The sequence below is a fragment of the Rhinopithecus bieti genome, unplaced genomic scaffold, assembly GCF_001698545.2.
Source record: "Rhinopithecus bieti isolate Rb0 unplaced genomic scaffold, ASM169854v2 scaffold_23405, whole genome shotgun sequence".
Lineage (NCBI taxonomy): Eukaryota > Metazoa > Chordata > Mammalia > Primates > Cercopithecidae > Rhinopithecus > Rhinopithecus bieti.
The window spans coordinates 597,424-624,274 of NW_016811519.1; the positions used below are offsets into that span (position 1 = coordinate 597,424).

A 26,851-nucleotide genomic window follows, 5' to 3' on the forward strand; every position below is an offset into this window, starting at 1 on the left:
CAAATCTGATTCAAATCCCAGAGCCACCACATGCTGGCTTTTGGGTAGGTGACTTAACCACTCCGAACCACGGTTTCTTCATCTGTCAAGTGAGAACTCCTTCCAGATAGAGAAGTTGGGAAGATTGAAAGGGATGTGCCCCTGGTAAAGCACCAGGAATGGGGCTGAGGATTGAGGTGCTGCAATTCTCGGTTCCCTTTGAGAGCTCTTCTACCATGTGCCCTTTGCAGCAAGGTCAGATTCAAAATACCATCCTGGGGAGGCTCTGAGTCTACCCCAATAGGCAGTCCTTCATTCTAACCGTATCCTTATGCAAGATGACTCTAATTTTGCAGCTCTCTATTACCATTCATTCTTTCATATTCATTAATCCCTTATTTTTTTTTAGTCATCCTTTTATGCTTTGGGGAAATAATAGTGATCAACATATGGCAGTGCCCTGCTCTCAGGGAGCTTACCTGGAGAGGGTGGAACAAAACACAAACACTAAGCCAGTAGAGAAAGTGCTTTCAGAGCATGATAAAATGAGGATCATCATGGAGTGCGTGTCAGGGGTTGAGGACATGGCTCCCTCAATAAGGAGGTGGGGGAAGACCTTTCTGAGGAGACAGCACAAGAACAGTGTCCAGAACCATGAGAATTCCCTGGTTATTTGAAAATCTCAGAGGGGAGAGGGAGCGTTCCAGGCAGGTGATTGAGCAGGGGTAGAGGCCCCAAGGTGAGAATTAATGTGGAGCTTCCAATACCTAGAGGAGGCTGGCGTGACTGCATATCCTGGATGGAGGGAAAGAGACAGAGGGCAGCCTGTCCCCATTATCCTGAAGCCAAGTCCGGACTCAGATTTTATCCTGTGAGTTTTCAGCTGCTTATGAGAAGAGCTGGCTTCTATTCTGGCAAGGTCTTGAGGCTGCTGCATTGGGAATGAGACACTCAGGCAGCATGAGTAGAAGGAGAACCATCCTCCCTTCTCTTTCTGCCCCTACTACTTCGCCACTCCAGGCTTCCCAGATGCTACTGCAATCTTTCTTGACTTCAACAGTCACACTGATGTCACACCACATCTCATGGTGCAGGGGTAACTGCACAAATCTCTTTTCACCCCACATGTTTTAGGACATAGAAAAATTATTTGTTCTCCAATGAAATATTTAACCTAAATATATGTTGTTTCAGGTTTTAAAAATCAATTTGATTGGCCACAGGAAACGTATTTTGGCATCTCTGGGAGACAGGCTGCACGACGATCCCCCACAGAAGCCCCTCGGTCCATCACCCTCAGGGTAAGTGCCAAGCACATTCATTTGGTTCTCTACCCTTAAGAATTACTTGTTTGAGACCAGCCTGGCCAACATGGTGAGACCCTGCCTCTACTAAAAATAGAAAAAATTAGCCAGGTGTGGTTGTGCCCGTCTGTACTCCCAGCTACTCCGGAGGCTGAGGCATGAAAATCGCTTGAACCCGGAAGGCGGAGTATTGCAGTGAGCAGAGATTGCATCACTGCACTCCGCCTGGGCAACAGAGTAAGGAAATAAAAGAATTATTTTGTGCAGTTTTATAGGTTTTATAAACATGTACTTTATACAACTGAAGCAATAGATCAGCAAGTGCAGGCTCTTTTCTTTGTAGCTTACCGTATCTGTGTAAAATCAATCTCCCTTTTGATTGTGTTTGACACAATCAAAACAACAAGATTTGTTTTTCTAGATTAGTTAAATATATATTTTTGAGATTTAGATATCCATCTATAATGGAATTCAGCCTGACAAATCACCACCTTTAAAGAACCACTCCCTCACCTCCCATCCCACACCCCATTACACCAGGAGAGCGGAAATGAGTTTTCTGTCAGACTCCTCAAACCCACAGAAAGAAAATCGATCAAGGACCACAGTTAAGTAAAGAGCAATTTAAAATTAACCTTAGGGTCTTCTGTTTTTCAAGAAGTAAAATTTGTCCAACTTTACCCACTTCAAAAATTCAGAATAGAGAATCTAAAACCTTACTTAATAAATGCTATTTCTTTTCTTCAACTACACTTTAGAATCATGAGGTAGAAGCCCAGCGTAGTGGCTCATGCCTGTAATCCCAGCACTTTGGGAGGCCAAAGCAGGCAGATCACGAGGTCAGGAGATCGAGACCATCCTAGCTAACACAGTGAAACCTGACTCTACTAAAAATACAAAAAATTAACCGGGCATGGTGGCACGCACCTGTAATCCCAGCTACTCGGGAGGCTGAGGCAGGAGAATCGCTTGAACCCAGAAGGCAGAGGTTGCAGTGAGCCAAGATCATGCCACTGCACTCCAGCCTGGGCGACAGAGCGAAACTCCCATCTCAAAAAAAAAAAAAAAGAATTATGAGGTAGGAAACTAGAGAGAACCTGTAGAAGAGAGAGAAATAAAGGGCAAGTGAAGGAAGGGAGGAAGGAAAGGGCAGAGAGAAAGTGAGAGAGATGATTTCCAGGCAAACTGGCAGTGGCAAGAAGTGGCTGGCAGTCACTGGTGTTCATGCGTCCTATAAGAACTTTTCTAAAATTCGTCAAAAAGCTGAGATCTTCCTGAAAGCTGTGGGGTGCCCGCTCTGCTCTCTTTATTTTGTCCTGCACTTGCTTGTTTCTGATTTCCTTTCTGAAGGGATGAATACAAGTGTGGCACCCAGACGTAACCGTTGTGATGAAATGCAGTGGCCTGCCTCTTATCAATGCACTTCAGCAAACAACAGAGCCACTGTCAGGATAACAGAGGGTGGGGCAGGAGAGGAGCTGTTAGGATTTGGAGTCTGATTCAGCTTTGGAGGAGAAGAAAATGCGCAAGGATTTCAGGGGATGCAAGAGAATTGGCTCCAGGAGGACAAGCTTAGCCTCCTGAGAGAGACTGGAATGGGATGGGTAGGGACTACATGAATACTGGTTGAATTAATTACTGGGGGCATTAGGGTACACTGGGATATTTGGAGGCTACTTGAGAGTTTTGGGAGTCATAAAAGTACAAATAGAAATTTCACCCATTAGAAAGAGGAGCGTCAAATAAATTAGAAAAAAAAAAAGTGATTTTTGTTTTGCCTTCATTTTGCTACATGGAAGGAGAGAAAGATATAAGCACCGTCAGTGTAGTCATCCTAAAATAACTCTTTAGAGAAGTAATTTCCTGCTACTTACCCTGCTCTTTTTCCTTCCCCTTCTGAACCTCTCATTCTGGCTCTCTGGAAGAGATTTAGGGGAACAAAAAAAGATCAAAGACAGAGATTTCTGAGAAAAAGTGTAGGACCTAAATCTATCACAGAAGGTCCAGAATATCTGGAGGAGAAGGGATCTGAAGAAACACCATGATCCCAATCCTATTTTACTTGCAAACAGTAGAGCTGAGCTGTCTATGCCCCCTATCTTCCTCCTGACCTGTTTCCCTCGGATGGAGTTGTCTTTGCCTTGGAAAAGCATCCTCTGTCGTAGCATGCACTGCTCTGCAGTCTGTGCGTGTGACATGCTGTGTTGCCATACTGTGTCCTCTTCCCAACCCTGTTGTCAGACCATTCTTTGATGAAGGATCAAGACCCATTGGGTCCCATTTTAGCTTTCTCATCATGGCATCTACCCATGGTGAGGACGCTCTGCCCACGCGAGGGCCCAGTTCCTTTCCTGTAAACACAAGCAGTAGTGTCAGAGGTGCCCAACATAGGTGTGCCTCCCTCCTGAGAGCATCCATGGTGCTGCTTTAGGAAAACAGAACCTGACTCTTGATATTTCAGACCTTTGACCTGAAATACTTAGGGGAAAAACGTATTGACTAGATTGTGACATTAATAAAATGGTGGAATGTCATTCATTCCTTGGCTGTTGCTTCAAAAGCGACTCCCCACCCCCACAGTTTGTCTTGTCAGTATTTCACAATTTTGAAACCAAAGGTTAGCCACGGAACATGGTATTTATTTCATGATGTATTTCCATTCAGGAACCCAGTGGTAATCACACTCCTCCTCAGTTGTCTCCATCACTTAGCCAAAGCACTTACACCACTGGTGGCTCCCTAGACGTTCCTCACATTATCATGCAGGGCGATGCAAGGAGGAGAAGAAATGAAAACTACTTTGATGATATTCCCCGATCAAAACTGGAGAGGCAGATGGCTCAGGTAAGGTATTATAAGCCTTTGTGATGTCTTTTTCAACCATATCAGGTAATGCCTTTTAATATGGAACAGTAGCTTCCTATGGATGCTTATTGCCCGTGCCTAAGTAGAATTTATACCATTTTATGCCCCGCCTTTCATTCCTTGCTCATCTGAACTAGACTGAGACAGAAATGTCTGGGAATGGAACGTGTACACATGTCCTTGTTAGGCATTCCTGCTGAAGAAATTATGTCTGATCTCATTGCACCCAGAAAGTCTTGCCCAGGGAATAATATTGTGTCAAAGTGAAATCATAATGAAAATGAGTAATAAAAGTTTAGAATACAAAATGTAAATTGGTTGGATAACGGGGCAGAAGTTTGGGGGGAAGGATTAACCCTGTGTGATATGGTTAATTTCCTCCCAAAGCTATACATTCATACAGAAATGCTCTACTGGGACTAGTTGCTTTGTCTCATATTGTCACCTTGAATAGTTGAAAATGGTGATGCTTTCTGGCACAAATAATTGAAAAGGGAGATCTGTCATATTCGGACCTTTCCACATTTTTGGTATGGATGTTCATGTCTAGCCTGTCCTCGGATTGCTGCTTAGAAACTTGAGTCATCCTTAACCGAACAGTGGCGCTGTTCTTAATGCACATTCAGATGGGCGGGTAGCTCCGCATTTTGCCCTGAGATGCAAAAATATGGATTTGTTGTCAACTATCGGCAGAATCAACTCTTTTCATCCTCATTCTAGGTTCAGACTGATGTGCAGGAGTCTTCTCTCTGCCTCCCACATCTAAGATGGGAATCTTGAGGTGAAAATTTGACTGTGATTGCTTTGCCTTGGTTGTTAAATATTTTTCTCAACTGTTTAGTGAGATTTTATTTTTAAAGCCACTGGTAAACATTGTATGCTGCAGCTCACGAGAGACAAATGTGAAGAGAATGTTCTGGAAACCATGGCTATTCTGCCTGCAGTTGCCTTAGGGAGAGAAGGCCTGGGATACTGTGTCTTCTTTCAGCTCCTTTAATTTTGAAATGTCCTCTGGGTTAGTTGTGCAGAAAATGGCAATGCTGGGATTATGGAGAATCTTTTATTGAAAGGGGATGGAAAATACAGGAGAAACAAGAAAAGAATAATTTTCTCTTTCTCTGTTGCTAGGTATTGTCTTTTAATTTTTATTACTGTTTTCACTGATGCTCTTTTAAATAGGGCCTCTGAAAGCTTCCCCCCCCCCCAAACTTTTCATTTATTTCCTGTTACTTATTATATTTTCGAATCACATATGTGGTTAAATTTCCTTAATGACAACATTTCAGAGATGTGGTTTGTTTTAACTTTGAGCCATGTGGTCTTTATGTGTTAATATGAACTAGGTCTTTTCTGAACCCATTTCTTCCCTGGGTAAGGGAGGATAGTTCTTTAATGAGCATTAGCTATTATTGACTGTGTCAACCTCAGTATAACTCTCTCAGCTGCTCGCATAATTTATGAAATTTCTCCATATACTGCAGGAGTTTTTTTTAAGAGGACTTACCCTTCCACCTATGTATAAACACTCAGAGGTGACCTAGCAAGACTGCACCCTTACATGCTGCCTGAGGTTCGCAAGCAGGGGCAGTAGTATCAAATAGCACAAATCTTTTAACGAGTCACTCCAATCAGAAATGCATCCGTTACGAGAATTGTCTTAGCCTTGGGAAAATGGAATGGGCTTTTATCTGGCCAGGTGAGAAAAGCCCAAAAGCAGAAAGCAGAGTGAGATAAGCAGGCTGATGGGACGTGGTGAACGAGAGCACCTGTGCACGCATGCATTCCCCTCACGTGGAGTACTAATGATAATCGAGTGACTGCTAGAGACACAGGCTCCATCAGCAACCGGGAGCTTATTAGAAGCTTTCTAAAAGCCTGCTGTTCAATACAGCACTTCTGCTGCAGAGAAAATAGGAGATGACACCACATGAATCTGATCAATAAGAAAAAGGGATTCTGGAACTGCAACTCTTTGAGTGATGTTAATTGCAGTTTTGAGCATGATCACTAGTCTGGCAAGGCCAAAACCCATGGAGTAATGAATGCATACCTCTTAAAAAATAGTGCTTTAACCTGTCGAAATATGAAATACTCTGTCATTTTGTTGTTGACCAATTCAATTTATGTGACTTTTCTACCAGTCAACCACTCATCTGATGTTTTTTTTTTTAATATTATTCTATCTTATTTTTGGTCATTTGCTGTAATACTTTTGAAATTTATTTACTTTTTTAAAAACCTGTCATATCTCTCTAGACCATACTTTTTCCCCTAAAGTTTTGTGTTTAGGCAATCAAGTTGGGTCTTCCTAAAGACTTGAATTAGCAATTAAAATTCTTGCAAGCAAGCAGCCAGTTATACCTCCTTCCAACCTGGAGCTCCATTCCTACAATTCTTTCCCAAGGGGTTTCTCCCAAGAAGCTTACTGTAGCTTGGTTAATGCTTGCCTAACCCGTCCGTTTCCCACTAAAATGGAAAAGTCCACCTTCAGGCTTTCTTTTTTACCTACTAAAAGAAAGAAGAATGCAGTTGAGAGAAAATCACCAGGACAGATTTATGTTCTTAGAAACCCCTCTACTTCAAGTTTAACTGAGCTACCACTTGAGTGATTTGGAATTCTAGCCCTAGGCCAGAAACCTTAAGTTCTTGGTGGCTGCAATAATTCACAGGAGTTTTACCTTCTTGAGATCTGCTTACCACATGTTTGGAAGTACTTTGCTTAACTTGGAAAACCAATGCTTAAAGTTAAATTGAGATAAATTTAATGTCCATTTTACCTGTCAAATTTGTTGGCAGATATTTAAAATAAAACACTAGAATGGTGTTTAATTGATTGTTTTCAACTTGAAACAATATTTAAAATACCTGTCTTGGAATACAGAGGTTTTGCAAATATTGTGAGTATGGTTTGCTATTATTCTTATATAAGCAATACTCTGGCATCAAATTATTTTAAATGAATATGCAAGAAACAAAATTGAGTTCAGCATGAACTGAATGTAATGATAGAAATACATCTGAATGATGGGTTTCCTATCATGTTGAAGACATAGCTTCTCCAGTCTGTAATTCTAAACTGGACTCATTAGCCCAAAAGTTCTGAAACACTCCTCCATTTCCATACCCCTAATAAATGAATGTTGCATTCACATTTGTATAATTGTACCTTAATGTGCATAGTAATTTTAAATTCTCAGAGTACTTTGACATCTGTTATCTCATTTTAGCACAAACAAGGTGTCCAACACACTATTAATTTGCATACAGCACATGACAGATCAGCTTTTAATTCTGAGTTATATGGAAATGAGATAGTAAATGGAAAATATATCCAAAGGAGGAAAATATTTTCAGTATTTAAGACCTAATAGCAATCTTCAGAAGTTTTCTTGAATGATATTTAGAAGTCTAAGTACGCTTAAAATGAACAATAAGAGAGTGATGGAATGAATAAGGTTAAGTCCACATTCTCCAAACTCAGGCAAAAAAAAAAAAAAAAAGTTTCCAAATGCTGCAAGTTAAGCCATTTATAGAAGGCTTCCATTTACAGAAATACATATGAGAAAATGAAATAGTACTTGTATTTTCACAAAACAAAGGCTTCTCAACAGTAAAAGAAATGCATATATTTGCATAAACTTTAGCTTAAATATTAGTGAGAATAGTGTATAACTTAAAGTCTTTATGTTCTGAATGCTCTTGTCTAAGATTACAAAAAAACAGTATTACCTGGGGCACTAAAACTTTGTCTAAATTATTAGAAAATTAATTCAGTTGCAAGCTTAATATTTCTCAATCTAAATAGTATTAATAAGTACAACTAGATCAATTACTTCTCTATTTGAAAGCATTTTGTATATTACATTTTCGTTCTTCCAATGTTTGTTGTTTTGATATTATTAAAGGAAGGAAGTAGAAGCTGAGCCATACAGAAGCACTGCTGTGACCAGGTTCATGCCTGGGATTGCACATGCAGTATCTTATTTAATCCTCACAAGAGCCTATGTGTACATGTGCCAAGCAGGGTGAGTGCTTGGCCTCACAGCTGGTAAATGGCAGAGCTGGGACTCAAGCCCTGGCCTGCCTAACCCTATCCTTGTTCCTCTGTAGTCCCTAATGCCCTTTGCCTTCCTCTGTATTAAAATGATATAAAATATTTTTAAAACAGTTCAGCAAATTCTTATTTCCCATGTGCTATAATAGATTCCATTTGTGTAGGCACAGCAAGCAGAAGATAAAATCACAGTAGTTTAATGGAAACTGATTGAATCAGCTCATGGTTAACACCATGAAATCTTTAAATGCAAAACTACACTGGTTATTTGTTGATCCTTCAGCAGAGACCCTGCACAGTGTGTCAGAACGCTGCCTGTCTCCCATGTTTGTGAAAAGCTTTGTAGGTAGGTGTGGGGTTAACTCTGTCTACAAACAAGTTCTTGCTTGTGGTGTTTCTTCAAATAGTCGATGCTGTTTCCTTCGTGGCTTCTTCAGTTGGAATTCTGATTTGGTTTCTTTCTGGCTGTGTGACCTGGACCAAGTTGTGTGGTGACTCTAAATTTCAATTTTTTTGTCTTTAAAATGTGGATGATGTCTGCTTCTCAGGCTGTATGTATCAGATAATTTATATGAAAGCATATACTAAACTGTAAAGCACTATATAGACAGATATGACTATCGGTTCAGACACATCACCTGTCAGTCCCTAATTCAAAGGTCTGTACTCATTGTAGGCCAATTGATGACAAAGAGTTGAAGGGCAAGTGCTCCGGTGGTTGTAGCATTCTATAAAGACCATCTTTTGTTCCAGTGTTACCCATATTTAGCATGTAGATTGAGAATGGAATTTGCATTTTTCTTTTATTATTTTAATTGTGTAAACACATCATCTGCCTAGGAGCGTATATCACGATGCAGAGGGATCCGGGTAGAATGATCTCAAAGCCAGGAAAGCAGAGGATGGATGCCATCTTTCTCTACCAATTCAGGTTACAAAATTGTAACAAAAAAATATCATATGGTAATAACATGTTGTTATTGTAACACTGTTAGATAAAGTATCAAGTCAGAGGGCTTTTTTTTCTTTAAATGAAATTTGGAACTTTATTGAAATATATTGTGCACAGCACTGTTAGCTTTAAAAGCATGGATATCCCAGAAAGCCATGAGGCAAACACTTTGCCATGTCTGGGAAAGAAGTAGACAGTAACTTCTCCTTTATATACTTTTCCTGAGAGAATAGGCATATTGTTCCTAGAAATTCTACCGACTGCTCTGGCTTTATTGGAATTTATGGAATCGGTTTTCAGAAAATAGCACAACTATATTGAAAGGAACAGCATTTTAGAAAGTGGCTTTTTTGGCTGGGTACGGTGGCTCACGCCTGTAATCCCAGCACTTTGGGAGGCCAAGGCGGGCGGATCATTTGAGGCCAGGAGTTTGAAACCAGCCTGGTCAACATGGCAAAACCCCATCTCTACTAAAAATTCAAAAGTTAGCTGGAAGCTCTGCATGGTTAAGTCATTAATACAGCTGTACTCCTAAGAGTACTTTTGAAATGATGTTCACTTTCAGTCACGGTATAGAGAAGACAGACAGACTGTAGACATTATTCTTGGGCTAGTCACAGTGCCACAAACTCAAAAAGCAATTAAAGAAAAAAAAAAGTTAGCCAGGCATGATAGTGGATGCCTGTAGTCCCAGCTGAGACAGGAGAGCTGAGACAGGAGAATCACTTGAACCCTGGAGGCAGAGGTTGCAGTGAGCTGAGATAGTGCTACTGCACTCCAGCCTGGGCGACAGAGGGAGACTCTGTCTCAAAGAAAAGAAAAGAAAGTGTTTTTTTTTCCCCAAACTAAACAAGTTATTACTGCGTCACATCAGATTTTGTGTTTAATGTCCATAAGTTAATGCCTAGTATTTAATTTAGATTTTCATCACATAGCCACTACTCAGAAAGGCTCAGCTTGTCCGTGATTTCAACATTCCTTCCATGAAGGTCTAAAGAGCAACTCTTAATACTTAAGCACAGACAGATCATACATAACCAAAAAAGAAGGTCAAGAATGCACTCAGTAAGCTCTTCCATCAGGAGCTTCCAACTTGGAAGCTCGTCAAGTTGACAAGCTGACACCCCAGCTTCAAATCGTCTGGAATGTTGATGATATCTGTGCCCTGTTTCAAGTCAAGAACTCTAGACCACTAGCCAGCTATGACCAACACAAAAGTGGAAAACAGTGCTTCCATACTTGGAATTTAAACCTGATGTATTGTACACCTTTTTTTTTTAATATGGTCAGTTAATTTTCTTTTAGCAAATACACCCTGCTCTATCTGAGACAACTTTGGGATTAGAAATTCCAGTATGATTAGTGTCTTTTAGGCCACACTAATGTCAGTATGATTGGTGTCTTGTGTATACTGTACTTCAGTGTTAAAAAAAATAATTGGAAGCAGTGGGAGAATCACTCAGATGGATTCTTTTTCTGGCTTTGATACTCATCTTACAGGTCTAGATTATTTTCTTCCCTGTCAAGTTCATCAAGAAGGCAAATTAGCCAGAATTGATTCTCATAGACCCCTGTCAGCCCTAAACACCTCCAGTCATTTTGCTAGAGAAGCTCCAATGTCTCCACCTTGTCTCCATGTGCTGGTGCTTAACCAAGGGTACTGTTTCCAATTAAAACCAGACCATGGATTTTAAAAAAAGAAAAGAAGATACCAATAGAAAATATTCTATTTTCAAAACACTAAACAAAAGTCTGACAGTATATAAAATCCCTATTTCACTGGGATTGACCTTGTGATACTTAGTAGTGCCTTAGGCTTGTCGACATTGAGCAGCTTGTTCACAAAGAGGCCCAGCAGGTTATTTTTCCACTTGTTAAATTTTCAGAATGTTTCTTATTACATGCAGTGCAGTTCTTGGGTCCACACGTCAGTTTTTGCTGCTATAATCTGCCCTTGCTAAATTTTCAAGGGTAGGAGAATTCTCTGATTCTTATTCTCCTTCTCCTTCTTCCCTTTCTTTTTCCAGTGGTAAAAAAAAGTAAAAGAAGGTTTTTTAACATCTAGTGGAAATAGGTCTGTTTGTGCGGCCGCGTCTCAGTTAATTCTGTATCTATAGGCCTAAAGTAATTTATCAGCAAGGACTTCTCCAGATGCATGTAAGTAACAAAAAATGCAACTCAAGATGGCTTAAGCAGAAAAGGGCCAGTGTCCTGGATCCAGGTGCTGTTTTGCTGCATTGCTCTCTGGCTCTCCATCTCTTGGCTCCGCTGTTCTCTGTGTTGGCTCTTTTCCCAAACAGCCTTCCTCTACATGTGGAGAGTTTCAAGCCAAATTGCTCTTTAACTTGAAGTTACAAGAAAGAGAACCTATCTTTCCAACAGTGTCAAAAAGAAAAAAAAAAAAAGAGTCCCAGGCCAGGCATGGTGGCTCATGCCTATAATCTTAGCAATTTGGGAGGCTGAGGCCGGTGGATCACTTGAGGCCAGGAGTTCAAGACCAGGCTGGGCAACATGGCAAAACCCCATATCTACTAAAACTACAAAGATTAGCTGGCTATGGTGACGGGTGTCTGTAATCCCAGCTACTCGGGAGGCTGAGGCATGAGAACTGCTTGAACCCAGGAGGCAGACTTCACGGTGAGCAAGATCACACCACTGCACTCCAGCCTGAGAAACAGAGCGAGACTGTCTCAAAAAAGAAAAAGTCTCAGTATTGCATTCCATCACTTCAAGTGAGCCTCATTTGGATCAAGTGTCCTTCCCTGAGCTAATTACAAAGGGGTGTGTGTGTGTGTGTGTGTGTGTGTGTGTGTGTGAGAGAGAGAGAGAGAGAGAGAGAGAGAGAGAGAGAGAGAGATTGATTAGCAAGACAGAGGTCCCACACTAGGGATGGTTTTAGCTCCATCTGAACCATGTGGACTGAGGAGTAAGGAGGCACCTCCTCCCATGAACAGCCAGGCCGCTGCTACTAGAAGAGGGGCTGGTTTCTAAGCCGGCAGAAATAGCAATAATGGGCAGCTGAATAAATCCACTCTGACTTTGGAATTCTGAGACTGTCTGATGGAAAATTGCTATATCAGATGAGTATTGATTTCATTTGTTCATACTTAATTTGATGAGCTTTGTTAGAATGCCAGATTTGAAGAACTGAGACCAGAGTGAAAAATCCCATTTCTGATATCTATTACCTCTGTAACCTTGGACAAGCTTCTTAGCTACACAGAGCCTTAGTTTTCTCTTCCTAGAGTGAGGTTAATGCCCACCTCACATCACTGTTGTGAGGCACAAATAAAATGGTATTTTTTCGAAGTATTTTACAAACTCTGAAACTATACGTTTGGGTTGTTTTAGAAATTATTGTTGTTATTTTGAGATAACTTCTTTTTCTTCTACATTATGCTTTCTCAACTGCATCTGGGAGTAAATGCATTTTAAAGTAAATCTCATATTTAGCTACATCTTACAAAACTGTTTCTGTTTTCCAGCTTGTAAGCCCAAACTAATACCTCTTCACTGACTTGGAAATCATGGTTTTTATGAATGCAAACAGTGTCCAAGAAGCTCCTACTCATGTTATAACCTAGTTAACACTGGTGCTCTTTGGAAAAGGAATTATGAATGATATCCATACTTAAATACTTTTAAAAATTAAAGGATGTTTGTCAGTTAGTGTATTTCAAAATATTTCATTATATTTCATTTTTAAATGTTTGCTGCTTTTTTGGTAAAGTGTATGTTGGCTATGTGGGGGCAATGCCTGACTCTTCCGCAGTCATTTTTTAATTCCTCTAAAATAAACACTCTGTAAATTCTGTTGACCAAATTACTTTACATAAGGCTATAGGCATCATAAAACCACAGGGCTCTACAACATATCAGATTGGACACAAATTGGGATGGTCTCCAGTTTTTAGAGAAATATACTGCCTGGAACAATAGATGATCATCTGTCTAGCTTAGACCTGGTGGTTCATTGTCATCATTGTCAGAGCCAGCACTGATTAGTACAACTTTATAAGGAGGAAATTGAGGCATGGAGCATTTATGTGGCTTGCCCACAGCCACAAAAATTGCAAGGTATAGAACCAGGATTCCAATGCAAGCAGCCTAGCTTCACAGCCATCACGTGAACCACAGTGTTGATGAACACCGCATATTGTCTCTGCAAACTGGGAAGTAGCAGACATGACACATTCTAGAAATTCCAAAGCCCCAAAGGCTCCAATGCAATGTTTTGAGTTCCTTGAAAAATCCTATTAAGAATATCTAATACCTTATGTAAATGCAACTTCAGTAGAGAATTGAACCTCTAAAGTAGCATGGATAAACATTGTATTTGAAGAAAATCCTTTGCTCCTGACATCCAATATTTTGTTCTTTACAAAGCAGAGATAGTAAACAATTGCTTCATGTAAACCATTGTGAAATGATGTGACCTCCTTGCTGTATGAGCCTCTATTTTAATGAGGTTTGAATGCAGAATCACAAAATTTGTGGTAACTTGCTTTTCTCTATATGCATTAATAGCTAGAAGATTCTTCTGTGCAGTCAGAAGAATGCAGAACTGTGAATACGGATAACCAACTGTACTGTTAAAGAAAAGCAGAGACTTTTAGGATGAGAAGGGGCCAGAAAATATATGTAGTCTCTTAATTGATGCAGGCACCCGTTCTAATACATCCTTACAGACAGCCACAAGTTTTTGCCTAAACTTGTCACTGAAAAGCTGGCCTGCTCTTTGTGAGGCAGCCCCATGATTGGAAAAGCTCTGGTTGATATAACTTTTGCCTTATATTGAATTGAATTGAAATAAGCCTCCCTATAACTCCTACATAGTTCATGATATCTTCTGAAACAACTAAGAATACATCTGCTCCCTTTTGCTGGGAAGAGTTTTTTAAGACTGAAGACAATTTGATATCTTCCCCTCACTATGTTAAATGTCTCCAGCTCTTTGCCAATCCCATGTGATAAGGGGGATGTGGGCCGTATAGCATCCTGGTTCCCCAGCTCTGGGCAGATCAACATTGACATATCATTCATTCTTACTGAACTTTTCTTCATGAAAATTTCCCAGCCTTTATCAATAGCCATGAACTACACCTCCTTTCTCAGCAGCGCTGGATTTACATTATCCTTTTCCAGATAAAGCAGTTTTATCAAGTTACTCATTCAATAATCCCAGTCTATCAAGACCTTTCTAAGACTTAGTTGCTACTCAGTATATCAGTGATCCTTTTCAACTATGTAATGTGCTCATTTTGAGAAGCTTACCTCAAAACAACAAACCTTTGAAGTCATCCATCAATGTATTGAGTGAAGTGTTGAATAAAGTAGAACTGGAAAAAAAAAAAAAAACTGTGTCGCTTTCTACTAGAGACCTCTTAGCTTGGCATCGTTCAAGAGGATTGTTCAACTGCACCTTGTTTTTTCATATTTTTCACAAGGATAAAATGAAGAAATGCTGGGTTCTCAATAAACGTCATTGAATAAATGACTCTGCCCAATACATCTTTTCTATCAGAAGCAGGAAACAAACATTTGGCCTCCAGTTAATAAATGAATTTAAGTAAAGGAAATGACAACCTCAGTTTGCAAGAAAGGGATATAATGTATATTATAAAGAGATGTTACAAAGAACAACATACTTTGCAAAATCTAGTTTTTTTTCAGCCATTCATGTTATGATAAAAAGTTGATCACTGCTTTTCTGAATTAGTTATTAATATTCCACTTTTTAGTGGTCCTGAAAAATATTTGATAGCATCTAGACTTTGAGGGATAACAAGTAAAACAGCCCATATTGCAATAAACAGCATGATCCCAATTGACTTAAATTCCTTGCAACATCCCTAGAACCTGGGGAGCTGCACAATGAGAGCTGGATTGTACAGGCAGTGCTCATTTTTTTTCCCTGCTCTATTTTTTTCTTCTAAGGAGATTTCATAAACAGTTGTATAATGCCATTTAGGGCTACAACTGTCATATTAGGGAATACAGGTTATATATTATCTCTACAAATGAATAACAGGAATATCATAAGCCTATAGTTCTCTCCTACTTTCCTACTTTAGTAGATGAGGACTTCTTTTATGTGATATCAGTCCCAGAATTAGAGTTAAGGAAGGAAGGGAAAGAGGGAGGGAGGAAGAGAGGAAGGGAGGAAAGGAGGAAGGGAGGAAGGAAGGAGGAAGGGAGGAAGGAAGGAGGGAGGGAGGAAGGGGAGGAAGGAAGGAAGGAGCGAGGGAGACTGGAGAGGAATGTGAAAGGGAAGGGAGGGAAAGTTAAACTTGGGAAGACAGTGTTAGAATTTATATCGAGCCAGTGGACTTAGATGGAACCAAATGTGTTGTTTACTTCCTCCCACTCTTGGTAGGTTGATTAATGCTGACTCCAGCAATCATGGGTCACACATGCAGATGTTGTTAGAGAAACAACTGTGGGCCTGGCTTTTCCTTCCCAGCAGGTGATAACTGATCTGTCCAAAAATCTTTCCCATAGGCACAGGGGAAGGTCACGATCATGAAGTTTTTGAAGGACTGCCCTTCAGAAAGATGGAGAAATGGCAGGAAGCAGCATTTTCTTGACTCCAGCGTTTCCTGCAAATGAAATAGTTCAGCTGAGACCCTTTATAAAAAGGGTCAGTGGGGCGCATGCATAACTTTCACACTTTAGAACTAGAAATAAATAGACACAGACAGGGAACTTGAGAAGCTGACAGTGTGGTTGCAGAGAAGAATCTAAATCACATGCAGTTGTTACAGGACTGAGTATGTATCTCAAAACTCACTCAAGAGGTGAGAAGGAGGAGTGTTCCTCTGTCTCCAACGGTGGGAAGGAAGAGGTAATCAGATGCTGGCCTACGGCCTCTGGGTAACTCATGAGAAACAAAAGGCTCTAATTTTCTGATTTTCTAGGCAGGGATCAGTTAATGCCCATGGAAGAAGCAACTGTGGGGCTGTCACTGCTGAAAGAAAATATGCATATGAGGTGTTTGGTGCATTACCCCTTAACTGCACTGAATTTGTTTGACTGCATCCTTTGACAGGTCTCATTTCATGCCAGACTTTGCTCAAGGAGCCACTAAGTTTGCTGGCTATTGGCCAAGGCTTCCTTTGTTGGGACGCCCTTTTTTCTTCTGCCTTTGAAGCTGTTTTGTTTGCTCTTCAAGTTTGTTTTCATTTTCTTTTAGAAGCACTATCATCCAGAAGAAGGAATGCACTTCATTATTCCTTTAGCTTTCACTCTGAACTTTCATATTTCTTGTTGGTTTCTTTCTGGTCAATTTCTGAATACCCTGAAGTGTTGAAAGTATTATGACAAACATAAGGGAGAAACAGAGAAAAAGTCTTTTTTTCTTTTTTTTCAGGGCTAGAACACGGCAGAAAATTTCATCTCTGGTAGAATCTGACTGGAGGGCTCTCTTCATAAGTTTCTTTATTAGACTAGCTATATAATATCAGCAGACTCCCAGAAGGTTTCCAGGGCTTAATAGGGGTTATCGAGTTGATGGAGCTGTCATCTACTTGCTCTGTTCTGAGACCTACCATCAGCTGTCAGTTCCAGTTTACTACTGGTTCTGTCCGTGGAAAAAGCAATTTTCATTCCACAAATGTTGATTAAAAGCAAGACTGATCCATACTCACTTTGTGACCTAGGCCTTGCACACAGTAGATGACCAGTAACTACTTTTGCTGAATGTCAGGGTGACGGAGAGAGGTTCTTATGCGCCAAACATTTTTTACATTTTAAATTTCTGCTTGAGGCCAAGTGTGGTGGCTCACACCCATAAACCCAGTATTTTGGGAGGCCGAGGCAAGAGGATCCCATGAGGCCAGGAGTTCGAGACCTGGCCAACATGGTGAAACCCCATCTCTACTGAAAATACAAAAATTAGCCAGATGTGATGGTGCACACCTGTAATCCCAGCTACTTGGGAGGCCGAGGCACAAGAATCATTTGAACCTAGCAGGTGGAGGTTGCAGTGAGTCAAGATCGTGCCATTGCACTCCATGGGTGACAGTGAGACCCTGTCTCAAAAACTAACAAATATATAAATAATTTCTGCTTGAAAGAGTAATTATTTTACAGAGTGAAAAGCACAGACTTAATTTGGATGTAATATGCAAGGGTGCCTAGGGAAGGCTTCTCTGAAAAAGTGACATTAGAATAGAACTTGAAGGAAGTGAGGGAGCTAGCTAGGCCTATAGTAGCCAGAGGGAGAACATGTCAGGCAGAAAGAGAAGCAAATGCAGAGGCTATGAGGCAAGAATGTGCTTTGGTGTCAAGAACCCAGAAAGCAAGAGGAAAATGGGTAGGAAAGGAGTGTAGGGAGGTAGAACAGTGTGCGTACCAGAGAATGGAGAACCTTGCAGGTCATTGTTAGGACTTTGAATTATCTTCTGTGTTGAATGGAGCTGAGTGGAATGACCTGGCTTTCATTTTAGATGGGTCATTTTGGCTCTCATACTGAGAAGAGATACTTAGGGGGCAAAGATGACAGCAGTGAGACCGGTAAGAAGCCAATGAAATCAATCAAATGAGAAAAGGGAGTAGCTTGGAGCAAGTAGTGACAGGATGGTGAGAAGATTTTAGAAGTAGATTCAATAGGCTTTGCTGCTGGATTGAATGTGGGATATAAGAGAAAGGAGAGCTCCAGCATTATGAACCTGAGGACCTGGAAAAAAGGGGCTGCAATTTGCCGAAATAAGGAAGCTTATAGGGAGGTGAGGTCATCAGGAGCTTGGTCTCTGGCATTTAATTTAAAGTTGAGCTGACTTAATAAATGCGAAAGGAGAAGCATCAAGCAGGCAGCTGGGTGTCCGAGTCTTGAATTTAGGGAAGAAGTCTGGGCTGGAGATACGAATTTGGGAATCACAGCCGGAAGAGACCACCTAGTATAGCCAAGAAGGAAGGGAAGATTGAGGACTAACACTCCAGGGATGTTCAGATAACAGGAAGCAGCCAAAGAGGCTGAGGAATGGAGGAGTGATCAAGGGTGTCACATAGGTCAAGGAAAATAGAAAATTGTTTCAGTAGAGTGGGCTCAGATGAGGACAGGAAAAGAGAAAGTGGAGACCATCTAGACCCTTCTCAGGGAGTTTTGCTTAAAGATTAGAGTAATTAAGCAGGAAACTGAGGGTGATGTTGGGGCAAGGGAAGGAGTTTGTTTGCTTTTGATGGAAGATGTTATAGCAATTTTTGAGAATGCTCCAGGAAAGAGGACAAACCATAATGAAGGAGAGATAATTTATTGTAAATTACTGGATTGCTAGCAATTGACCAAAAAGGAAGTCCACCTTTAGGAGGAAAACTTTGGACATTGGTTATATTCTTTTTATTTTGTGATTAGATTTGAATGCAATTGTGTTGTATTTTCTGAGCTGAGGTCATGGTAACCCAAGGTACAAGATGGTAACAAAAGCGAGACATGCATTGCATTTTAAGAAAACATTTCCAGAGCTAAGAAAGAGACCTGAACTGAAGATAAAATTATATACCTTCAAATGTGTGTTGACTTCACCATCAAAGAAGTGAACATTAAATTATTAGTAATATCTCAGTTGTAAGTCTATCCTTATTTACCCTTGTTTGTTTGGGTTTCATAGTAATTCAGGTTCAGAAAAACTAAATGAGCCTTTGCAATATATGTGACAGGGATTGAGAGAAAGTAGGCAAATGAAATTGCAAAGGGGCGATTAACATTATTTCATGGAACTGTTTCTAAGCTCTACAAGCAGCCTTTTGACACCTAGGTGCGCTAATGACAAATGTTCCTTCTCTCTTCAGCAAGTTGGCAGCCCTTTTCTGCCTTTATCAGGAAATATGAGGACTCTTCCAACAGGAAGTCTGCAGTTTCTGGTACAATTAACCAGAAGTGTGTTGGCAGTGACATAGTTTCTGAAAGGCACAAGTGGCACCAATAGAGTAGACCAGTTAAAAATGATAACGAGTAATGGTAGTGACTAATGTTTGCATAATGCTTTGCCATTTACCAAGGCCTTTTGAATGTGTTATATGATTCCATTCATTTGGTAAATATGTGTTCTTTCTGTGTTCCAAGCCGTAAACATTTAGCTGTGAAAAAGTTTCCTGTCTCTTGAAGCTAAACATGAGCTGCACAACAATTTGGTGAAATAAGTAGGTCAAGTATTCTTCTTCTTCTTCTTCATAGATTAAGACATTGTAAAACTTAATTACGGCCAGGCGCAGTGGCTCATGCCTGCAATCCCAGCACTTTGGGAGGCCGAGGCAGGCGAATCACCTGAGGTCAGGAGTTCAAGACCAGCCTGTCCAACATGGTGAAGTCCTGTCTCTACTAAAAATACAAAAATCAGCCAGAGGTGGTGGCAGGTGCCTGTAATGCCAGCTACTCAAAAGGTTGAGGTAGGAGAATCACTTGAACCCGGGAGGCAGAGGTTGTAGTAAGCCAAGACCACACCACTGCACTCCAGCCTGGGCGACAGAGCAAGACTCTGTCTCAAAAACAAACAAACAAAAAGAAAAAAAAAATAGAGTTTAATTTGGCCAGGTGAGGTGGCTCACGCCTATAATCCCAGCACTTTGGGAGGCCAAGGTGGGTGGATCACTTGAGGCCAACTTAATAAATGCGAAAGCCTGGCCAACATGGTGAAACCTGTCTCTATCAAAAATAACAAAAATTAACCGGGTGAGGTGGTTCACACCTCTGATCCCAGCTACACAGGAGGTTGAGGCATGAGAATCACTTGAACCCAGGAGGCAGTGGTTGCAGTGAGCCAAGATTGTGCCCCTGTACTCCAGCCTAGGTGACAGAGCAAGACCCCATCTCCAATGCCTCCAAAAAAGAAAAAAAAAAAACTTAAATTTAAGACTGGGCACAGTGGCTTACAACTGTAATCCTAGCACTTTGGGAGGCCAAGGCAGGCAGATCACTTGAGCCCTGGAGTTCAAGACCAGCCTGAGCAACATAGCAAGACCTTGTCTCTACACATTTAGAAAAAAAAATTAACTGGGTGAAGTGGTGCATCCCTGTAGTCCCACCTCCTTGGGAGGCTGAAGTGAGTGAATCACTTAAGCCTGGAAGGTCCAGTCTGCAGTGAACCATGGTTGCACCACTGCACTCCAGCCTGGGTGACAGAACAAGACTCTATCTCAAAAAAAAAAAAAAGAAAAAAACTTAACTCACTACTTTTCTAGGAATTTGGGCCCCAGATGAAATTTTATGGCTGATACTATATTTCTTTCTCAAAACTTTTCAAAACTCAGTACTTCAATACATGTTGTACCCTGAAATGTTATTTTCATAAACATAATTAATTTCTACTCTGAAAACTCTTGCATTTAAAAAATTAATTCCAGCACACGGTATAATAACCCTCTGTCTAGGAGAAGAGCCATTTCATATTATGAATGCACCAGTTATGACAGGTCCGCCTTAAGTTGCTTACTCTGTGAGCCTGACAAATTATTTACTGCTAACAAAACTACTGTGGTATCTGGAATGCATCAGTTTTTTAAAAAACAAATTTCATCCTAGCACTTTGGGAGGCTAAGGTAGGTGGATCACTTGAGGTCAGGAGTTCGAGACCAGCCTGGGCAACATGGTAAAACCCCATATCTACTAAAAATACAAAAATTAGCTAGGTATGGTGGCATATGCCTGTAGTCATAGATACTCGAGTGGCTGAGGCACAAGAATCACTGGAACCCAGGAAGCAGAGGTTGCAGCAAGCCGCGATCGCACCACTGCACCCTAGCCTGGGCAACAGAGCAAAGACTCTGTGCCAAAAAATATAAAATAATAATTTTCACAACTAAAACACAATTAACTCCTTTTAGTTTAAACTCTTTTAAATTCTGACTTTTTACCATTCGCACTGACAGGATGACAGTCATGCATAACCTAATGATGGGGATACATTCTGAGAAATGCATTGTTAGGTGATTTCATCATGCAAACGTCATAGTGTGTATTTACCCAATGTGAGATGGTGTCACCTACTACACAGCTAGGCTATATATGATCTAGCCTATTGGTCCTACTAACCTGTACAGCATGTTACTGTGCTGAATACTGTAGGTGATTGTAACACAATGGTGAGTATTTGTGTATCTAAACATACCTAAATCTGGCTCTAGCTTTACTTCTTCCAACCTCCACAAAAGATACAGTAAAAATATGGTGTTGTAGTCTTATGAGACCCCTGTAGCATATGCAGTCTGTCACTAACTGAAACATCGTTATATTGTGCGTGACGGTATTAGAAATTATAGAGGTTTTACTTTCTCTAAATTTAAAACATAGCTTATAAATAGAAAATATTTATTATAACATCTAAAAAATGTACATAAGCCATATGTGAACTCTCAGTGTATATGACTAGGGGTGGGTTCTTTAGTCTTCATTGAGAAAATTTTTATATGATTTTTTTTAATGAAATAAGTATGACATGGGATCCTCTTTTCCCTTCTTAACTCTGGTAAATTTCTGTGAGTAGTGAAAGATCTATTCACTATTGGAAGGTCTATTCCCAGGATGCTAAGTGAGAATTTTCCTGTAGATACTAAGTAAGCACTGCATGCTCTAAAAAGAAAGCTGTCAATCATGGAGCCAGATACCTACTTCGGGGTGTACAAGGAGGCGGTGTGAATCCTGCCTCAAAAAAGATCCATATAAGTGATCTTATTTGGATAAGGTTACTGAATCAATCTCTTGTCCCCGGTCAGCTATTTGTCCACATAGGCGGGACATTAGTTAGTGCTGGAGAAGGACAGAGAATTGTCTGAATCCTGTGGAAAGAACTAAGGCTTTTCCTCCTTTCCCATGAGAGAGGAGACAGAGTGCACTCCCATGCTCTCCAATCCTGGTGAGAAGGGGTCCAGGAGGAATGTACACCTGGCTTGGGGGTGCCTGCTAGGAGGGAAAACTGTCCTTGGTATCCATACTGGACTTCTGGCAGGCAGGTCACATAGCACCTACCAAGCTGACAGAGAGAGTCCTGGGGAGAGATGCCCTGGCAGAGAGGGGGAGTGTTCACAGAGCAGCCCGCCCTTCTACTGTCTGTGTGACAAGGATGTGTCCATGTCGTGTGGGCCACATGGATGTGCAGAAGGGGGCTGAGGTTATGTTTGTCCCCCTGGATTCCCCTCAAAGGGCATATAAGTGTCCTAGGACGGCTGAGTGGGAGTTGGAAGAAGTCAAGCTAGAGCCAGATTTCTGCCACCAGGAACTGTGCAGTGGGAGGAACTGCCCTCTACCCTAGAAGAGCCCTCCAAAGTACGCACATGGGGACACAGGAAAACCTAGATTGGAGCAGCTGCTACGCAGAGCACATGGGAGACCATGTTAACATTAGCTGAAAAGCAGTAGTGGCTGCCAGAGAAACAGCCAGACAAGAAAGGGACCTCTTCCTTCTCCTGTTTCTTCCTCCCCAACTAAACACATGAACTAGGTAGAGCTTGGGGCAGGGAACATCCAAGGCAGACCATGACACCTTCCCTCTCCTAGGAGAAGTCAAAGTGCAGACCAAGCTTCTCTTACCCACCCCCGGCTTTTTAAGCCCCAAGACTGGCACGTGATGAGGGAGGGAAAAGTTTGAATCAGATATGAGTTTGGATTTCATACAAAATGGAGTCTTCATGATTCAAAGTGACCAGGAAGTTATGCAGTCTGCCCAAAAGGTTAAATGGCCTGGTGCCCATCAGGCAGGCAGACTGGGCATGGATGGCCCCTTTGGGAGTAACTAAAATAATCTAAAACAACTTTTTGGTGTTTGAACCCCAGTACAGTTAAGACTGTTCCATGAACTGATTGCATTTAGATATACTTGTGTTAACTTATATATATATGAATTTAGTAAAGGAGAGGAGACTTTATTTCTTCTAAAGGTTACAGCCTGCAAGGTAGCCATCCCGCAGGCTGGGAAGCACCTCCAACCAAGACCCCAGAGACAGGTTCTTCGAAGGAGAAGGGCTTACAGTAGAAGATTTACGCTGAACAGGTTAGCTAAACGCATATATTCAATGTGTTACAAGAGCTGTGAATATTCATGAAGGTAGTCCTGACACACGTGTATTCAACAAACATGCATGTAACATGTGACCTATGTTCACTTTGGGTTGGAGACTTAACATGTAGATATATTACAGTTAGTCCTATACATCAGAAGGGCTTTTCAAGACATGAAGGCACACAAGTGTGCAATCTCTGTAGACCAACCAGAACTAGTCCACGGTCAGTGATCTTTTTTGGATAAAGTCACTGAATCAATCACTTGTCCAGCTGTAGTTATGGTTGGTGGAGCAGGGGCTGAGGCCCAGTCAGCATCTGGTGGAGCTGCAAATTGTTTAAATATTGCTTCTCTTAAGGCCAGTGCCTGTTTAGCTGCTAGAGAAAAAGAAAAACCTTGTGGCAGTTGGAACGTAGTTTATTCTTTAGGTGTAGGGGTGTGTGATTTAACCTTTGCCTGGCGTGGCCTCGGGTCCTGTTGATAATTCGGTATCTTATTGCCACAAGGAGACTGTTCTATCACTCTTATGATCTCTATTTTAACATTAATTCCGACCAGTTGTTTTGTCTAAACCATGAAAGAGAGGAGGTATAATGAGGCTTGTCTCACCTCCCATCCCATCATGGTCAGAAATTCAATTTTAAGGTTTTTCTGGGGTCTCCTTGGCCACAAGGGGGTCCCTTCAGTCTATGAGGGGGCTTAGAATTTTATTTTTAGTTTCTATTCATTTCAGGGTCAGTAGAACCAGGCTGTATATAGCTAGAGCGACCCTCTGCCTTCTGGTGACATCAGTACCAGGCTTACACTCCTTCTTGGCCATCCCAGCAGGCTGACACATTGTGCCACTCACCTGTGTGACCTGAGCAAGCCACTTCACCTCTTTAAATGTCTGTGTCTTCATCTATCAGATGACAGGTGGTCTCTGGATTATTTAGCACTGGAAGTGCTAGAAGCACTTCTAGCATTAGATTAACATGAGAAATGTGTGAAAGTTGTAGAAGATGTGATTTGTGTAAAGAATTCGCTCAGGAGTGGATGAGGATGCCACTTAAGATGATAATCCAGCTAAAGCATGGAGTTAGTACATTCAAATCAGATGACAACTATTGGAGACAAGGCCAACAGAGTGGATGGGTCCAAGACTGAACTCTCTAGAAAGGTAAGAAGAGGAAGAACCCCCTATGGATGTATAAAATAGCATGGAGTTTAGAGAGGGAACTGAGGATAGCAGAGCTGGTTTAAGTGAAAGGTGTTTGGAAGTGCCTTTAGACAGACCCTGGGGATCTAACTTCCTGAACAGAAGGCCATCTTCCTGACGGTCCATCCCCAGCCAGCCTCTGGTTAACAGAAGGCATGGAAAGCAAAGGTGTAGGGGTGTATGGAGATGCAGTTGTAACTAGAGAGAGAGGTGTTAAATTGCTGGTGAGCGTTTCTGGGGTGAGGAAACTTTTAGCTAGGGATAAGCTTTCTTTTCTATCACTTGTTTGCTGATGATACAGTTCTTTGCTGGGTCTCTTAACCATATTGCGGTTATGTGCTTGCCTTCTTCCTTCAATGATCTTTGTACGGACTGCTTGTGAATGCTGAAGATGCTCAGAGCTTGCTGAATAAGTTTACATGCTCTGCCATTTTCTGTGATTTAATTTCACAGTGTGTTTTAGAAAGATGAAATTTGGGAACAGAACTTGGGATGGTCAAGCCAAGAGCTCAGTCGGTCTATTTGAAGATTTCTGCTCTAACTCCTGGGAAGGGATGCTGGTTAGTTTGGTGTTTGGTTCTGAGCAAACATTACTGCTTTATCTTATTAATGGTGCGGGGGAGAGCCAGAATCATGGAGCTGAATCATTAGACTCACAAATGCTATTCCCACGGGTTTCTGCTTGAGGAACAGAACTGAATTTCCCTGACTTCGGTTCTTCCCTGCCCCAGCCTCCTTCCTGCCACCTCCTTCACTCCTCCAGTGCTGGGTAGCAAGCTGACACGTCTTCCTTTGTTAACTACAGAGTTTTGCCCATAAGAACTCTGGAGGCATAAATGTCTTCTAGGTTTATCAAATAGAGCAATGACCAAATCAGGAAAAGTCATTTTATTACACTGTTTACTCTTGGTCATTGAAGATAAGAAAATAAAAATGTCAGACCTGTGTTAAAGGTTTTTTCTTGTTTTCTTGAAGTTGATAAAATATTTATCCTCTGAAAGTAGTGACGTGAAGGGGGAAGGTATTTCTGGTTTTCCGGCAAATATAAAATACAGTTTGCTTTTTTCTAAGGCATGAATTTATTGGTAACTTTCCTTGCATAAATGCATAAATGATTTTTTTCGGTCAACTCAAAATGTTTTAAAGCAAAAAGAATGACTTGGAAGTCAATTATTAAACCTTGAGCACCCTAAAACATTTTTTGAGGTTTTTTTTTTAATGTGATTCTTTGCATTTTGTTATTTTCCTCTTTTCCTTCCTGGATGCTACTTTGGTAGCTACCATGTTTTAAATATTGACAAGATAAGATAGTTTTCTGTTTATATCAGCAGTCGTCTGTCTGTGAAATATGGACGAATCAGAACGCAGGATTTCCTTTCTCAGCGATCCATCAGGTTCATAATGTAAGGTTACAAATGGTTCTTTTTTTCTCCTGAACTTGCGCTATGTACTGTGTTGCACAGTGTTGTCAACAGCTATAGGTACTGTGTCCTGGTAATGCAGAAAATTTGTAATGTCTGGTGACTCTGAGACTCTTTGTCTATTATACTTCATTTACTGTGCCTTGTGATGAGTTGATGTGCAAACATTGTCCTAAAAAAGAAATATACTTGGTTTTAAAGTCTATGGTTAAAATATGTCCCATGTGAGTTTTGGCTTTCATTCCAGGCGTCTGTGTTAACTTGCTTTTACAGGAAAAAGAAATGGGTAAATTGATATATATATACACACATGTATATATCAGCGTTACTCCTCCCCATTTTGTACTTCCCCGTATTCATGGACTATTCAACCCTTTGTGTCTAATGATTCTCAAAGATTCATGTGCTTTACTTGTGAGAAATTTCTGAGTATGATTTGCATGTTATTCTGTATATATTTGATGCAAATGTGGGGGGAGGTGAGCTGGGAGAGGCACGGTTACAGCTACAAAGTGGTTCTCAGCCTTTTTCCATTTGACAGTACTGAATTGATCTTTGCAAATTGTATGAAATTGTGACCCATTTTACTCTGAGCTGCGTAATTTTCAAATGTTCATATTTCACCTTTGCATACTTTAGAAAAAGTTTATTTCTATTTGGAAAATAAACATTTAAATGTTTGAGGTTTTATGTTCTGTATTTTAAAATACTATTCTATTTGCACACCCTTTTGAATTTCTCCCATTGGATAGCCTGCTGTCTGAGAAGTTGAGACACTTGGTTGAGAATCACTGAGCAGAATTCTTGGGGCGGCATGTGAAGCGATGCCACGGGCATTTTTGTGAAGTGCCTTTTGGGATGCTGCATCAGGCACATATGTCCTCCTATGCATGGGACTTCTGGCTCTTGAGGGCCGTGGTGTCTATACATTGCCTGGTACTGGTGTTCACGTGACCCAGCAGTTCCTCTTGAACTCATAAATGCTAATCAGAGCTTTTATGTGTTCATAAGTGGCCATCTCTGCTCTTTTTTATCTAAAGGAACAAATTCAGTATAACCAACTGCATTTGATCAAACTAGCATTCTT

At 40.9% G+C, this 26,851-nt stretch overlaps 1 protein-coding gene across 1 annotated transcript in view; it reads left to right on the forward strand.

Annotated features, from left to right (window-relative positions):
• Positions 1 to 26,851, forward strand: part of LOC108543476 (ankyrin repeat and sterile alpha motif domain-containing protein 1B-like) — a 520,103-nt gene that overhangs the window by 428,613 nt on the left and 64,639 nt on the right. Inside the window, 2 exon segments of the mRNA XM_017893958.1 lie at positions 1,174 to 1,255; positions 1,258 to 1,280. Coding sequence (XP_017749447.1) covers positions 1,174 to 1,255; positions 1,258 to 1,280 — 105 coding nt within the window.